This window comes from Salvia splendens, chromosome 15 (genome assembly GCF_004379255.2).
Source record: "Salvia splendens isolate huo1 chromosome 15, SspV2, whole genome shotgun sequence".
Lineage (NCBI taxonomy): Eukaryota > Viridiplantae > Streptophyta > Magnoliopsida > Lamiales > Lamiaceae > Salvia > Salvia splendens.
The window spans coordinates 2851828-2869536 of NC_056046.1; the positions used below are offsets into that span (position 1 = coordinate 2851828).

A 17709-nucleotide genomic window follows, 5' to 3' on the forward strand; every position below is an offset into this window, starting at 1 on the left:
ACCTAATGAAACTTCAATAGGACCACTCCACAATCAACACTCAACAGGTTAAAAAGCGTCACGAGTAAAAAATATTCAAACAAAAAGTGGGATTCCCAACATAAGTTGTCACGATCTGAATCATGACTTTATTTATTTTATTTCATTTGGGAATACATAAAAAGAAAAAGAAAAGATAGAAAGATTTGATTTCACTGTTTGACAGTTGACGTGTTTTTGCCAACAAAAGATAATGGTATCTTTTAAAAGCTTTAAAGTATGGCAGAAGATTGTCCACATTTCACCGTGTAATCAATACATAAATAAACTCAATTTATAGAAATAAAAATCATGAATTATAGTAATAAAAGAATAAAAGATTTCAACTGTTAATTTACATCCAAAAACCTATAATCCTGATTTAAATTTTTTTTGGTTTAATTTTTTTTCCTAATCTTCGCAGGAAAAAAAATCATGACATGTTAACATGCAATGTGGCGGTCATGCTAACGTTACACACGGGGCACGACTGAAGCTGGTGGGACCCGCTCCCGCATACGGAGCAAAGGCAGAGATGCCGGCACGGCAGCAGCAAAACACCCGACTGTCTGTCACCGCAAAGCCTGCACCGCCGGTCACTATAGCAACTGCTGCTGCCTTCCTCCTTATCCTGCACCTCGGCGTCGTTGCTGCCGCAGCACGACTCGGCGTCATCTTCCACCGCCGCGGCGGCGGTTATGCGCTCCTCTCCTCCGCTGCCGACGTGCTGGAGGACTTGTTCTAGATTGATCCGTAGTGAATTCGCGGTGGCTTCGTTTGATTGCGCTACATCTCTCCATAGCTGATTCTCGACGTAGAGGCTTTTGACTCTCTCTTGAAGAGCGAGATTCAATTTTCCCATTCTCTGGATCTGTTCGTCCTTTTCCTTCAGTTTCTTCATCACGCCTTCGCCGATCGCCGCCGCGAGCAATCGAGATTGCTGCTTCTGCCGCTCCTCCAATTCGAATCTTATCTTCTTCGTCTATTGAAAATTAAATCTCAGATTAGATACCGTTGAGATCCAGAAATTCGATGTATCGGAAAATCGATTGAATCAAATTAAACACATACATGTTGTGAGATTATTGCGTCTATCTCGAATTGACACTGCTGGATTTGCGCCTGCGGCATGATTTCGTCGCCGGCCAGCGTCGGTAGTTGGTTCAGCCTCTTCTGCGGCGGAAGCGCCGCGAAATTCTGGGCGGCGTTGAATTGAGCGAAGGAGCGCTTCCTCGGCGCGGAGATATTATTATACGTGACGCCGCTGTCGGTGTTGACCGACGTCTTCGCCTCGCACAGCCCCGCCGCTGAGTGGTGGTGGTAGAATTGATTCTCCGGCAATGCCGCGGCGGAGGGGATCCCGAGGAACCGCATCTGCTGCGCGTTGTACGCGGCGGAGGCGCCGTTTCCTTGACTCACCACGTTCATCATCTCTCTGCAAAATCGAAAAGTTCAAAAATAAAAAATCAATATCGATTTGATCGGAAATTCAGATTCAAAACGGAAACAGATTGATAAAAGGCTCCGCACCTGTCTTGGATGAGCGGAGGCGAGAAGAGATTGTGAGGCCTTGCATCGACTGCCATTGAATTAATAATAGATTTGGTTTGCTTTTGCGGTTTCTCAATTTCTAGAGAGGGAATTGCGAGAGAAGCATGCAGTGAGGGAAGAGTAAATGGATGGGGTTATGGATTTTATTTAAAGAGTTTGGTATTTGAGGAGAGAGAAATTTCTTGGGAAAGTCAATTAATTTAGAGAGAGAAATGGGGTCAGTTTGTTTTTTTTATATTATTTCTACATTGAATTCAGCAAACAGTATGGCTGATTATGTATTTAAAGTAAAGCAAATATGTCACATTAATTCACACAATAAATTAAAATTTGTGCTTAGAGCAAAATCAGCACATTAAATATTTTCCCATTCCCTAAGTCAGCACTATTTTCATACCGTTATTCTCTTATTCATTTAAATGATTTCGACTGATTTCCATTTCAAATATACACATCCTTTTTTACGTGGATACGTTTAATTTTTGTAAAATATGTAATTTACTTAATTAATCGTATCCATACAATTAGAACAATCTCATCGAATTTTGTCCATTATTAGGAGTGTATTTGATGGACTTTTCATAAACTATAAAGTGGGTGAACTCAATCCTATTTATATTAAACTGAAAAATACGTTTTGGATAAAAGATATGTCGAGAATTAGTCCTTATTTAGCAATATTTGCGTGTTATGTTACATGAATTCTCGAATCCGAAAGTTGACTCTGTCTTAATACACGAAAAGAAGGCGCTGATTTGTTTTATTTTTAAACTTTTGGGTTTAGGATTACTTCAAATAATTTATACTGAATTTAGAAAAAATAGCTAGATCTATACCAATTAATTATGAATTACGATTTATATAAATAACAATATCGTTGAATAAATTCAATATTTATTCCTTCTAAACAATATACTACGACTACTTTACTTATAAATGCGGTACTAATATTTTTTCTTGTATTACTAAACTTGAAAAATCATAAAATAGAAAGTTGACGTGGCGGTGAGGGCTGATACGGTAACTGACAGAATGGTTCCACGCCACGTTGCAGATGCAGGTACTGGACCCCACCACCACCCGTACGCCACAGTTTCCTTATTTTTTAATTTAATTTAATTTAATTATGAAAAGGAGATGCGGTTGCAGAAACGTGAGGGGTGGGGGAGGTGGGTCCCGCAGGAGTAAACGGAGCACGTGTGAGGGGGCGTGTGTATTCGGACAGACAACAGTTGATTCTTAACTTTTCTTTTTTATTTTTATTTTGTTTTTTCATTACTTTTGTTTTAATAATAAAATAAAATGAGTGTATTTACATATGGTTGTTTGGTGAGAGAAGGCCGTTGCGTGGGGCCCAACGGTGATTTATTTTTTTATGTGCACCTGCACCGAGATTAAAAAGTTAAGAAAAATAAAGAGAAATGTATTGATGGACTATTAGTTTAATTTTAATTTTTATATTTTATTTGTCTATTTTTTTTTATCGAACATCAAAGGAAAGAATAAACTACAAATTGAGCTTGATTTTTTAAAAATTTTAAAATTAATAACGGCAATATTAATTATTAATGTACTAGATTATAACAAAATTGCTAAAAATAAGTAATGGTAATGTGCATTAATTGATAATGATGGTCGTCCATATGTAGCATGACAATTTTACATATATATTTATTGAATCACACTATTTCTACACATAGATGCGGTGAGTAGGACATGTGTGGGAATTTTATTCTTGGATTTATTTTTGTGATAATTCATGGGATAAGTAGATGGGAATGATGTTTAGGGAAAATATATAAATGTGAGATCTTGTAAAATCAATGAATTGATTAGCAAAGACTATTTTTTACATTTGAGTGATATCAGTTTCTTTTATGTGGAGGATAGAATTTACTGTTGAGTCATGGTTTTAATAATATTTATGTACTGGATTTTGAATAAATATTCAAATATTATAACTAGAGGAAATAATAATACGCTTCGAATATTGTTTAATTAGAGGAAGGTCTCACTCTCATATATATGTACTACAATTTATGTATTCATACCATTCAAATCTCTAAATATAATAAATATTTACTCCCATGTTTTATTAATTCCAATGCATATTAATCTAAATCTTTTACTTCCAAAGTCAAATTTGATTTTGACTAAAAATTCATCTTTCTAACCATACTATTGTACAAGTCACATTTTCCGTGTTTATCTTCAAATCTAGGGAAAAAGTTGGAAAGGAAAAACTGAAAAAGAAATGTTGGTTAAAAAATAAAGAGCAAAAATTGGGGTTGAAGTAAAAGCCAAAAGATATGATGATTCTTTGCCGTGTCAAATTTAGCACGCTAAAAAATCGGCATGGCCATATTATATTTTTCTCTTTCTATATTTATATATTTGTGTGTTTTATTGTGATGGCTCTTTTCACTTTGTGTCATAATTTTCGCAACAAACAAAAGACTTTGCTCGAAATCATGCATTTTATATTCTGAAAAAAATAAGAGGGAAAGAATAATGAATTCGTAAAAATCTTGGAAAACCACTTCTTGAAACTCATCACCTTATCTTTTGTACAACCGTCCATATCCCAATGTCGTATTAGGATTCACAAAAAAAAAGAATGATATGATATTTAATAATTAGTTTGTTTCAATAATTTGAGTGGTCCATTTATATACGGTTGAATAATCAATTGCAACTCAAGTGCATTTTATCATACTCCAATGATCTTTGGTCAAATTACTATTAATGATCAATATTTATATATATAAATATTGAATTAATGTACAAATTCAAATCTTTCATTTCATTCTTTATCACATTCTTAAACAAAAAAAATTGTCTTGGATATTATTTCAAAGTTATTATAGTATGATAGTTTTTATCGAATTGAATTAATTATAAGTTATTCATTCCACTAATTAATTACTTTAAATTCTTTATTTACTTAAAGTAATTGATTTGAAATATCATAAGAAAATAGTTTTGGTTTAAACGGTACCTTAAATTTAATCAATCTATTAACCGGAAACATTTTTTGGTAGTCAATATTTATGTGACATGTCCAAGATTAATTGGACTCAAAATCAAACTGCAAATTTTAATTAATACTCCCCCTTGGAATATCACATGCCCAAATATTTTTATTTTATTTTATTCCTATTGATGATAAGAACGTCACATTCAATTACACGCATTAATTAAATACAGATTCATTAAGCTGGACTTGAGTGATTTGTTTAATTATTTTAATATTCGCTGTCACGTAGATACATTAACTAAACCAATTTATGGAATAATATAATTATTTTTATGCAGTTCAACAACTCTAATTGAGTATCTCATCAACTGCTAATTTCTTATTAAGGGATGACTGATGAGTACAGATCAAGAATATATTCTTTAATAATATCGTGATTAATAAAATATATTCTTAGTCTTGTGAGTTCCAGTCAATGATTTAGGTTCATTTTATGTTTATGGGAATAAATGTTTAAGCTATCTTTCCAATTTATTATTCTTTTGAAAGGATAATTGCTCAGAACATTAAAATCTAATATAAACTGAGTTTTCTTCCATATTTTTTGGGCAAAAGGAAATAAATATGCAGGGATCATCACATGTAAATGTACTAATTTTGTGTTGGTCATCCAGAGTTTAATCAACAAATTAACTTTTGTGACAATCAAGATTTGTGTTATTATGGAATTATTATATAGTCAACAACAAGCTGTAGAAATCATTTCACGACATATAGAGTTGTCTACAAGGCATCTCCACCACTAATGTCCCTATATATACCAATGAGATTCATTAATTAAAAGTGAGAAAATAATATAAATCGAAATAATACAACTAATTAGTGCCATTTCTAATGCGATCACAAACAAAGTTGTTTTATGAGAGGATATCATTTTGCTTACTATTCTATAATATTGTAGTACTTAATTAGTGATGTTGTTTGGTTTGCATATAGTTTATCTTTGTGCAGTTTCAATATTTTAATTTGTTTGATTGATTAATGTTCTATTAGGTATTTTGTGATAATATTATTTGTGTTATCTCATTTGTAGTGAAGTTATTGTAAGATCACTTATCTTTAGTGGATACAGTTGACGAATAACGCAAGGATGTCTACTAATATCTTTGCTACTACTATATTTTGTGTCCGTCCGTTACTTTTGTTATGTAGTCATTTTAAATAGAGCCTTTGTTTTTGTGTATATGTTACTATTGGTTATATTCTAAACTGATTTCATAGTATTGCTATATTGCTCTTCATATTTTATGCTTGAGCTATTTATAATGCAGAAGAAAAACTATCAAATAAGCATTAGCTCAAATTATTGTCTACTTTGGTTGCTTAATCACCGGGATTAAACAATAATATCCATTGAGTGGTTTTGCTTAAAGATTATGATTAAAGTGTTGGTCACATAACCATGTAGACAGGATTCTTAATTTGATCTCTCTTTTTTTCTATTTGTTGGCCAATCAAGTCAAATGTAACATGAGATTAAGGTTGGTGGGACCCCCCTGAAATTCTCCACAATATAAAAATAGAGTGCGCATCTTCACACGTTCACGGACATCATTACATATTTAGAAATAATTTAGACAGGAATATTGTATACAATTATTTTTTTATTGAAGTTGGTCACTACATTCGACAACGACTGAAATTGATTCTAATGTGGTTGGCAATCTTGAAGTAGATCCCCTCTCTCAATTAGTGGTAGTTAATTATTGCAAACCACTTAATTAATATAATAATTACCAGATAACTATGTCATCCATCATATATTAAAATATGTTTTGCATTTTTTATGCCTAAACAGTTCTAAGTATGAATCTAGTGTTTTTTTAATCGCATTCTTTGTCATGGCATTAAAATTTATAGTCATCAATATTTTGCCTTTATTTTTCTTTTAGGATTTTAATTAATTCCCGCGGCTTTATATATTTATCGGAAATCTATTATTAGTAAATATATTAATTCTCAACAATTATAAAATGACTTCTAGATGTGTATTTTATACTACTATATATATAGCAAAGTTTCAAACTACTATTGCCGACAGTAGTTTGATTTTTGGATAACAAACTTATTGAGTTTGATTTTTACGATTAAAACATTTGAATGACATCAATGAAATAGTTGACATCTTTTAAAATTGATTTATTTTGTCGACTTATATTCCTTAACTTCTTCTCTCAACCTTAATGTTTTGCGCGTTTGGAATAAAAATTAAGTGGTTAATCCATCACCTCGTTTGGATATATATAAAATTCTTGCCACCACCCAAAATATTTATATTTATATTTATATTCATATCACCTTGCATTTATATAAATAAACGTTACAAGGTAATTACAAAAAGTAACAATTATCTTTATAGTAGAACTATTTTTAATCTTTGGATTAGGAAGATTTATAGTAGATGAATTTTTTAATTATTTGAATTCCATTAAGCACAATTTTTGTACTCCTTTATTTAGTTAATTTCAATATATACGCCATGCATCTATTTTTATTTGACTATTTTAGTTCCCCTTTAATTTATTTTATTTTATGTTATTGCTTATAAGTAAGCTCGTCAACATAAAAAAAGATTATCCAAACGCCCTCAAGTCCTTTTCATATATTAGGTGATACAATTATTAATTTTATATTACTTATTTATTCAATTCTATTTTTTTTTATATATATACCTAAATCTCATTCTAGATAGCTTATCAACTTAGCCAAGAAAGTTGGCTAGAAATTTCTTTTACTTTACTTTTCTATGCCTCACTTTCTCTATGCATCTGTCCTTTGACAATTAATACAAATGAATCGAAACCAAACAAAAGCAGCCGAAACGTTAACGTTGCGTTCAAATATTGCACATTATATTATTCAAATAAATCGACATTTTCTATACAAATCATCAAACATCTAAACTAATGAGGCGTAATAGCTCATCAACTGATTAGTTTACTAGTTGTTTCTTCACATCTCATTCAAATATTAAAATTAAATTAAGTCTCTCAATACAGATGTACCCACTTCTAAAAATTCAAATGAAACATTCCAACTTTGAATATAACACAAAATTTATTACTAGTATGTTTAATAGTTGGATTATGCACGTCAAGTTACATGCTTAGTGAGTTTCACCATGGCATCCAAATTTGATAATATATCAGTGTCACTTATAATTAACTATGCATTTCTTAAATTATTGGATGATGTCTTCATTATTATCCAAGTTCGAGTATATCTACAATTTTTAAGCTGTAATATATTGCAAATAACTTGTATAGACAATAAATTGGCTTTCACACAAAGCTGAATATTTGTCTCATAATTACTAATTTTCAAATTTATCATAGATGGGTCGATCAACCCACAACTGATTAATGGATATCTCGTACGGATAACTCCATACATTCAAATAACAATAAAAAAATCTAACAATAGAAGAAAATACCAATGAAAAGATGTGACATTTTTTAAAAAATTTATGAATAGACAAGAAAACCACACACACGATCCCGAGTTACTATCATCTTCCACAATCACAATAAATTTAATTTCAATTTCAATTTCAATTTCAATTTCTTGCTATGGGTGGGCCCAACTCATGTCACATTTTCATATCTGTAAAATGCAATATGATAATTTAGAGTAATTTGTATTTATGTGGTGCCATATTAGAGGAAGGACCCTTTTTCTGTTTTGGCTTAAATGAAAAAACAATAGTGGAGTTGTGTTGTTCAATCAATTTAAAGCATAATTAATAAAGAAACAAAATAGTAATATGGGTCGGGACCCGCAACCCGTATCTTGGACCATGACTACTACTTGATTATGATTAAACAAACGTGTATTTGTGTTCACGCCATGCACGTTGCTTTGCCCCATTTTCATTTATTCAATTGTCACATTCAACTCACATTATTTAATTAATACTATTATATATATTTTTTTAATTTATTTTGCCAACCAAATTTATAGAGTGAAATCAAATGAATGATGGGTAGAAATGCTTAAACTAAAATCATTTAAAGCTAGCAGTGCAGAAACAAAACTAAAATACAAAATGGAGTAGAAATATTGTAGCTAAAGTTAAATACAAGAAAAAAAAGGGAAAAAAAAACAAATCACAAAAGTATGAAACATTGAAAATTTATGAGCTACATGTGTCATGCTTCTGAAATAGTAATTGTTGACACTCTAAGATGACAGCCTCCTTATTTGGACCTGTTGGAGATATGTTCATAATGGAAAATCATGACACTGTGCATCTGTATATGCTAGTATTAACACTCGAGCTATGCACGAGACATAAGAGTTTCAAATACAGTCAACTAAAATATAATAAATATATAGGAAATAAGAATTGAAAGATATATGGAGATTTAAAAAAACAGAAATGTACTTATCGTGTCTCACTCAAAATGAAGAATTTACTACTCCCCAGTGAATGAAACATTTATGCAATTTTAATTTATAATCTAAGTGAAGTAAAAATAATAAATTTAATGATTTTAATAAGATGTGTGACTAATGATCAAAGAGTATGAATTAATTAGAATAAGATATACAAATAAAGAAAATATGTGTGAGTAAAGATGTTTATTGAAAGTGTTATGCAAGTCATTAATCCAAATAAAAGGTAAATTAATATATAAATTTAATAGCTTAATTTATAAAAAATTAACTTGAAAAAAATATATGGAATATTAAACATATCCACATTAAATATATGAATAATTTAAATCATATAAATTTAAAACTTCTTTGAGAAGTCAAGTTAGAAAATTTGTATTATCCAATAATCACATTTTAGTTGACTGTTTATTTATTTCTTTTAATTTCATACCATAGCATAACTTGATATACATTTTCAAAGACTAAATAAATTTTTTATATTGGAAAGAATAAATTTCTTACTACCCGCCACATATACGTATAAAAAGTAAATTACTACTATCACTTAAAATAACGATAATATTTTATGCATCTTGTTTGTTTTGAATAATGTGAGAATTTACACTACTCTTTATATTAAAAAGTATTGCAATAAATGATTAAATCTCAATTTTAACCTAAATAAATGGAAGGCAAACTAAACTCTCTAGCACGATTTCAATTTAACTCAAATATAAGGCTAATTAATATATAAATTTAATAACTTAATTATAAATAAATTTAATGGTAGTGCACTATGTAAATGTGTTTTAACACTTCTTCAAGAAGTTAGCATTTTATTGGGCTATTATTTGTCCAATTGTTTTTACCTTAAAAAATTATTTTTGAATAGAAGACACATCATCTTTTCATTTCCCCCCCAAAAAGGGTATTAAGGACTTTTCATCAAACTTGCATTTTAGATTAGTATAGATTATACGAGAATCAGAAAAAATGCCTATAGCCTCATGGTTAGGTCAAATCGTTACCATAAGTTCGTCTAGAATTCCACATCAATGCTGTAAAAGTGGATGGTTTTTTCTTTCATTTGAAGGGAAAAACACTATTTTTGGAGATCGTCAAATATGAAGACTTGACCTTACATGAGTTGGAACATATTTAATTAACATGTGAACTAGTTGTGAATCATGGCATATATATATATATATATATGATACATCAAAGAATGGTTTTCTTGTCAACTTAAGATTAAGAAAATTTGGTCAACATGGCTTAAGATGCAATAAACTTTCTCCTTTTTCTAAGAAACCCATATAAATATTTATTTGACTATAGTAATTTTATATTTTTACATATATAATTAAATTTGATACAACCTAAACCAAGAATATCTAGTCCCACGTCATTTATGATAGATGTGAACCTTCATTACGTGATAAAAAAACAACTAACAAAATGCTATTTATATAAATTAGGCAAGCAATTGTCATTTTCTTAAACAGTTGCAACCCCTTCGAATAATTGATGTCACTCACTCCCACAAATGATACTTTTCTTGACTTTAGTAAAAAAATTAAATAATTTTCTTTAAAGCTGCATAGTGATATTGAACTTTCAAGAACGAGTCTCACCTGTCCTTGTTTATGAATTATTATTACAATAGCATTTATTTCTTGCAGAGAGTTGTAAAAAAAAATAATTATTGATTAATTTATTGTGTATGGACCGTCGTTGTTTTCATATTATTGACTGAAATGTCACCAACTCTATACATATCCAAAAAGCAGCCATGAATGCAACAAAATAGCAGTAACAAACGTGGAATCAAATAACCCCAAAATCTTGAAATAATGTTTGTTGATAATAAAAGGAAACCAAACTTGATTGTGACTCTGTGGTAATGTGTTTGTTTGATGTTTATCTGTTTGGGGCTGCTGATTAAATAAAATAATTTGATTTATAGGCTCATGTTTGAGCAGATTTGTTGCCTTGGTCAGGTCAGCAATCACCCACTTATAATAAGTTAACAACCAATGCCACTGTTTGTGGGTCACCCTAGAAAAACAATATTCCAATTTGTTGAAGATGTTGCAACTTTATTTAGATTTTATGTGATTTATTAAAAAGTTGAAGTCTTCCTAATGACAATGAGGGCAAGGGCTGTTTGAAAAGAGACGTCGGTCTAATAGCATCCACGTCGGTAAGCAGGGTCCGTCCGTGCCGCTGGCAAGGACACCCCTATCCGTCGCTGCGCTCTTGCCGCTGGCACGGACGTGCTCTTAGCTAAAAGCACGTTCGTGCCAGCGAGTAGGGCGGTTTGGCACATTTCTATTGACCGTTGGCATTTTCTTTTTCTTTTTTAAAAAAATCGAAAATAATACAAAAAAACGGATTCCCAAAAATATACAGATTTTATTAACATTTTTTTTATTTTTTTTAAAAAAATTAATCCCAAAATCATCTATAAATACACACATTCATCATCCATTTGGGCGAAATTCGGCCACGAGTAGTGGGTTTTTTTAATTTTATGAATTTAATTATGTAATTTTTAATTTTTAGGATTTAAATTATGTAATTTTTAATTTATAAGATTTTAATTATTAAATTTTTAATTTTTAGGATCTTAATTATGTAATTTTAATTTTTTAATAATTAGTAATAGTATTTTGAGTATTTTTAATGCATTTTAATATTGTGGAAATGTTTTTATTTAAATTGAATAATAGAATGGTGGGACCTTTGAGTATGTCCTTGCGGAAGAGCACGGTTGTGGCTGTTGTGCTCTTGCCTAAGAGCATGGAGTAAAAGTGGGTCCGGACCCACATCCGTGCTCGTTGGCAAGAGAACGGATGTGGATGCTCTAATAGTCGAATCAGGTTGGGTCAAAAATCGGCCGGGCATGAAAGAATGAACCAAAATCGAGCTGCTTCAAGCCGTTCGATAGCTCGGTATATGTATTTGTTTGGGACTGACGAAGTTTTGTCGTGCCAAAAAAATCGTCGACCTAAAATCTGTCTGAAAGTAAAAATAAAAGATCAATAGCAACGGCCAGTATGATTAATTGGCATTAAGAGTTAAGATTAGGGATACAGGATTGTTATTATACCTACTCCATATTTTCTCCTAATTGAACTAGCATTTCGTTGTACTTGGGTTGAAGTGCATGATTGAAGATTTTGAATGCATTTAGTAGGGCATGCTACTAACCCATTATTGGGCCAACATGCTACCTACTAATTATGACTGCTCACCCACTTTTTTGTGACATTTAATTGGGCTTAATTTAAATGAGACTATAGAGTAATCCATGTGCCTCTAGCCCTACAGATTTGGACTCTGTACTCAATACTTGGGCCGAATTTAGGAGTATGGTACTTTTGAAAATACTGTTCAATTAATTTAATTATACTGAATTAACTTTATCCAGCTAGTGTAAGTGAAATCAAGATTTGAGTCTTACTATTTACAACTTTGGTTTTTCGGATTTGTGTTTTTTTTAAGCTCACAAATTTGAAAGCTGTTCCGATAGTGTACTTGATATCCAAGCACGGACAAGTTCGATGCAACTTAACATATTTATTCAGCCTTATGCATTGGACGGGAGACGAATCTTGATCTATCAGATCCATCTCGCTCGTGCATTGAACCGGAGATGAATCTGGACTTGTCAGACAATCTATCGTTTATCAAACGAGAGACGCTCTAGTTTATAACCATAAAGCCGATCAATAATGGCCACAGTTATCATTACACACGAGAGTCGGCATAAATAGGATACATTAGCAGATAAAAATGGCGTTAGGGGTAGCAGAATATATGATGATAGTTGTTATTTAAATCGGCATACCTAAATCAAAAAGAGGTCTCCTAGCAAACATGGTGTATAGTTTTACTGCTTTATACACGTACAAAAGATGCACAAGTGTTTCAGACTGACTGCCGTGGATGATTCAGCACACGAGATCTGCATATGATTATGACGAGTGAGTAAACGAATGAATTTTCAACACTTGAACCCCTTGCAGACCGAGAGAACTATTATGAGGATCAGCGCAATGATGATTGCCAAAACGATCAGTTTGATCTTCATGTTTTGCAACCACATTTTTCTCCTGATTTGTGTTCCGGTGTTTCTGAAGTCCTGGGCCTGATCCAAAAACACAGTGAAGAATAGATAGATGTGACTATCTTCGCAAAAAAATAATAATCAAGAAGCAATACATTAAAGACAACTCATATTAGAGCGGACACAAGGAGGCACGATATGAAGTGAAGGCAGGAAGAAAATATGTTTGAATAAAAACTGGATTGGGATATAACTTGACTCGAAATACTGAAACAAATAAAAGAGACAATCCTCCTAGGAGGCCAAATAATCCTCTCACCGAGGCATAATGGCCTATGGTATTCACCGATAACAATTGATCTTTTCTGGATACCTTTCTCAATCAATTCATAGTCAACAATTGATTCAAATCACATCTTATTTATTCAAATCCCTTCAAATCCTACTTACTTAAATTAGAGAAACATGATGCATAATCAAATCAATTCATAGTCAACAAGGCATCTAGGTGTGTTCCTATTTATGCTGATTTTATTCATAGTCCACAATTATGCTGATTTTATTCATAGTCCACAATTATGCTGATTTTATTCCTATTTATTTGCTGCTGCCTTTATTCCTCAAATAATCAAATCATGTTACTTCAAATCTTCTTTATTCAATGCATGGGGATTGGTATCAAGGCATCTAGGTGTGTTCCAAGATTGTGGGAAAACCGGGAGTTTTTAAATTAGTGTTGGGCTGAAAATTGGAGATGGATTTTTTTATGGTCGGATATGTTAGGGGGGAAATGAGGCAAAGAAACAGATATTGTGTGTAAGAGATTAGTCACATACGAAAGTTTAAAGCAACCAGTACCACGCAGCTGAAAACAATACATAATGGCATAAACATTGATACAATAAACACAAGGCGTGTGCAGATGTATCTGCATACAGATATACCTGATGATGAAGGTTTTCACTCTTATCCACCAGAAGCTCTATCTTCTCACCGCGATCTAGAACCTGCATTAGACAATTACGAAGAAATGGTATCTTACTTTGAAGATGCAGCCTTTTCTGGTTCAAGTGAAACTGATAAACTAGAAAACAGATATGATATTCATATGAATTTTTAGAATGCTTTGTGTGTGTTTGTGTAGAGGACTATTCGTATGGCGGCTTATGGCGGTTCGCCTAAAAACCGCCACAGGGATATGGCGTATTAGTATGGCGGATATGGCGGTCAATAATTAAATAAATAAAATAATACTTATATATGTATATATAATTCAGAAATTAGAAAATAATTAAAATATAACATCTAAAACACTTTAAACAATTAATAAAGTATAAAATACAACTCTAACCTCCATGTTTCTTGCATAATGCCCCATTCCTAAATACAATACACACGCAATGTTGTCAAATGTCGGATATGGCGGTGCTATGGCGTTTCCACCACCGAACACCATGCCATAGCGCCATGGCGCCGCCATATCCGCTATTTGATAACATTGGCAGAGGATGTTATATTATCCTACTTTCAGCATGCAGCCCCGTATCGATTTAACAAACACACCAAATAGACATAAACAGTTCCACCTGCATATGAGCTAAGTGATGTCTCAGTCAGAGCGACTGACCAGAATGAATTAATTGAACATACAACACCTACAATTCAGGCTTCCTGAACAAAGTTAACAACACATCAGCTATAGAAGTCCTTGTACAAGATGCAACAGTGGTCTCTATACCTTCTCGATATTTTCCATCATAACACCTTTCACTTCTGAAACCTGAGCCTTGACCTTTGCAAATTTGCTAATCTCCTCGGGGTGCTCGATGCAGTATAGCATTTGTTCCTTCAATTTTGGTCTGCAACACATGTTTTCCACATTAATTTTAATAAACATATTCATTCAGTGAACAAGCAGATAACACAAGTTATATCAGAAATTTATGCACCCAAATTCTTTGTTAAGGCCATTCGCAGGAGCTGTTGCAGCCTTCCCTCCACCATATTTCGCTACAAAGTCATCCTTTATGCGTTCTAAAAAAGCCATAGGAAGCTGCCTTCCAGCTGACTCTTCAGCAACAACACAGTAAGCTGCATAGAAAGCAGAAACTAGGAAGTTAGGGCAACAATTAACTTTATTGCTTGATAATGCACTTATTCAACATTAATCAGGTGCCAAATAAGTATTAATAGCAAAATACAACAACGAATTAATGACTCGTTGTAAATGATTCAATCACTTTGGCAGAGATAGATCTATGTTAGACCAAGTTTACACATCGATTTCATGAATCAGTTAAAATCAATTATGATACCGAATCATATAGTCGTTTATACAGCAAGACATAGAGTTAAGACTAACCATAAGCCCACCTCAAATTATAGAATATTGCAATATGATCAATAAAACATATAAATCATTGTATGAATCAACAGCTAACAAATCTACACGAGCATATAAACTAAGCATTCGCATCAATCCAACCAAGTAGCGATTCCAACAAAACAAAACAAATAAAATCCAGCATCTTCCGATTCAAACCGAACAAAACGGCAAACCGCATAAAAGCAAATAAGCTATACGATAACAACAATAAACGAAAACTCCAAACCGCATCAATCAACAAAGCTATACGATAACAACAATAAACGAAAACTCCAAACCGCCTCAATCAACTAGGTTGAAAACAACGATAATCAGGCTTACTGAATCCGTCATGAACGAGGTAATTGAAGGTGTGATTGTCGCAGTTGTAGGTGAACTTGTTGTTGGAGGCTGGAAGCTTCTGGAGGCACTGATACGCTATCGAATTGAAGTTCCCGCTGAACTCCGTGTACTCCGCCAGCACCACCGACGGCGTTCCGCGCGCCACCAGCGCGTAGATCAGCGTCTTCCGGCTGTTTTGCCCCATTCTCAACTGTATTCAGAGTCCTGATTCAATTCGCACCGCTGCAATAGGGATCTTATCGACCGCACAAATTCCTTCCTTGCTAGATCTCGAGATGAATCACACTTTAGTTGAATCTCAAGAGAGTGGAACCCCCTTTTCTGCTCCTCTCTCTCTCTCTAACGAAATGCTTTTGTATTTGGGAGAGTAAAACAAGACCGTCGACGCGGGTAAAGCAATAAATAATTTTCTCGACTATGACAATTATAGCATTTATAATTAATTTCGCTGCTTAAATATTTTTAGACAAATCTTAAATCGGAAAATTATATTGAAATGGCTTGAACTACAAATAGAGAGATTTGACTTTGAACTTCTGAAATTTAATGTTGCTTATATATTCAAACTAGCATTTTTTTATAATAATTATCTAGTGTTGAATATTTCGTAAGTATTAAGTTATGCTTAAATATTTTTTAGATAATCTTGATTTGACCAACATGTTGAAAATGTTTGAACTATATCAAAAATGCAGTTTTTGACCTTTTAAATACTTTAATTTATTGTTTGTTCGGAAATGTCTATTATCTAAATTAAAATTATTAAGTTAAAGAGATACTTATTTACCTACAATTTTTTATATAGTAACTCAACTTATTTATCAAAAATCACCTTCTTTTTCTTTATCTTAATTCAACTATTTAGATTGGATTTTTTTGGTTTGGATTAAGTTGCACGGTGGCGTATGGTTTACATCAACGTTACATTTCTTCCACTACGTTTGGGATTACTTTTTATTTCTTTTTGAGTAAAAAATAAATTATTTTATTTATTGTGGACTGCACTGCTTATAACCGTTACTATACTGAATCCAACAACATTGTTTTATTTTCTAAAGCACAATTTGAAGAGTAACTTATCCCCACATATATTGAGTTCAATTGGCCGAAATTAATCATGTAAGTGGAAAAATCAAGATCTATAAGTCAAGACCATACCAATTTCATTATTCTATATGATGTGTGACAGCATGTGTATGAATAAGTCTGTATGATAATCCACTATTGAATTTTATATGCATCGTTGAAATACTATCATTGTTTGTATCCAAATCAATAGCCCTCCATTTAAAGTTAAATACAACATGAATCACAAGGGACGGATATACCTATATAAGAAGACATATGTTATACTCCATTTACATCACATCCAATAATAATGTTGGTACATATGTTTTGAGGAGTTATCTAAGTGCGTAATGGAGTATTTGGTAATGAATAAAATGGGATTAATTTCAATCCATTGGCTGTAGCCTACAATACTGATCAGCACACGTGTAGATAGTTTTCTTTAAATTGTGTCAACCACTCAATAAAAGTTACTAACAATTTACGACTAGTTGAAACTTATTATAAGCTCACATATGAAAATCCTATCAAGCATATTTAACATTATATGAATTTAAATTTATTTGGAGTTTAATTGAAAAAACACATTACTATAAAACAAAATAGTACAACATCATTGTAAGCCATGTAGAGTGAGTATTCCACTATTCCTACTCTATTGCAAATTTCATTAATACTTAAAACACATTTTATTCTTACTTAATGTCAAGTAAGAAATTGAGTAATCCAAAACAGAAGAAGAAAGTAACGGCGTCGTTTAATGTCAGTCAATAACTAAAACAACGCCGTCTGTGGGAATCGAACCCACGACCACGTGGTTAAAAGCCACGCGCTCTACCAGCTGAGCTAAGACGGCTACAT

At 32.3% G+C, this 17709-nt stretch overlaps 2 protein-coding genes and 1 non-coding gene across 3 annotated transcripts; all 3 read right to left on the reverse strand.

Moving 5' to 3' along the window:
- Positions 1-288: 288 nt before the first annotated feature.
- LOC121766311 (BOI-related E3 ubiquitin-protein ligase 1-like) lies at positions 289-1722 on the reverse strand. Its single transcript, XM_042162565.1, has 3 exons — positions 1549-1722; positions 1090-1453; positions 289-1000 (listed from the first exon to the last, which is right to left on the reverse strand). The coding sequence occupies exons 1-3, from the start codon at positions 1602-1604 to the stop codon at positions 452-454; spliced, it is 969 nt and encodes a 322-aa protein (XP_042018499.1). The 5' UTR covers positions 1605-1722; the 3' UTR covers positions 289-451.
- A 10946-nt stretch (positions 1723-12668) lies between these two features.
- Positions 12669-16167, reverse strand: LOC121769526 (vesicle-associated membrane protein 721-like). Its single transcript, XM_042166361.1, has 5 exons — positions 15760-16167; positions 15002-15143; positions 14791-14911; positions 13997-14059; positions 12669-13133 (listed from the first exon to the last, which is right to left on the reverse strand). The coding sequence occupies exons 1-5, from the start codon at positions 15962-15964 to the stop codon at positions 12990-12992; spliced, it is 675 nt and encodes a 224-aa protein (XP_042022295.1). The 5' UTR covers positions 15965-16167; the 3' UTR covers positions 12669-12989.
- A 1464-nt stretch (positions 16168-17631) lies between these two features.
- TRNAK-UUU lies at positions 17632-17704 on the reverse strand. The gene has a single exon. It is a non-coding gene; the product is annotated as a tRNA-Lys (tRNA).
- Positions 17705-17709: the final 5 nt, after the last annotated feature.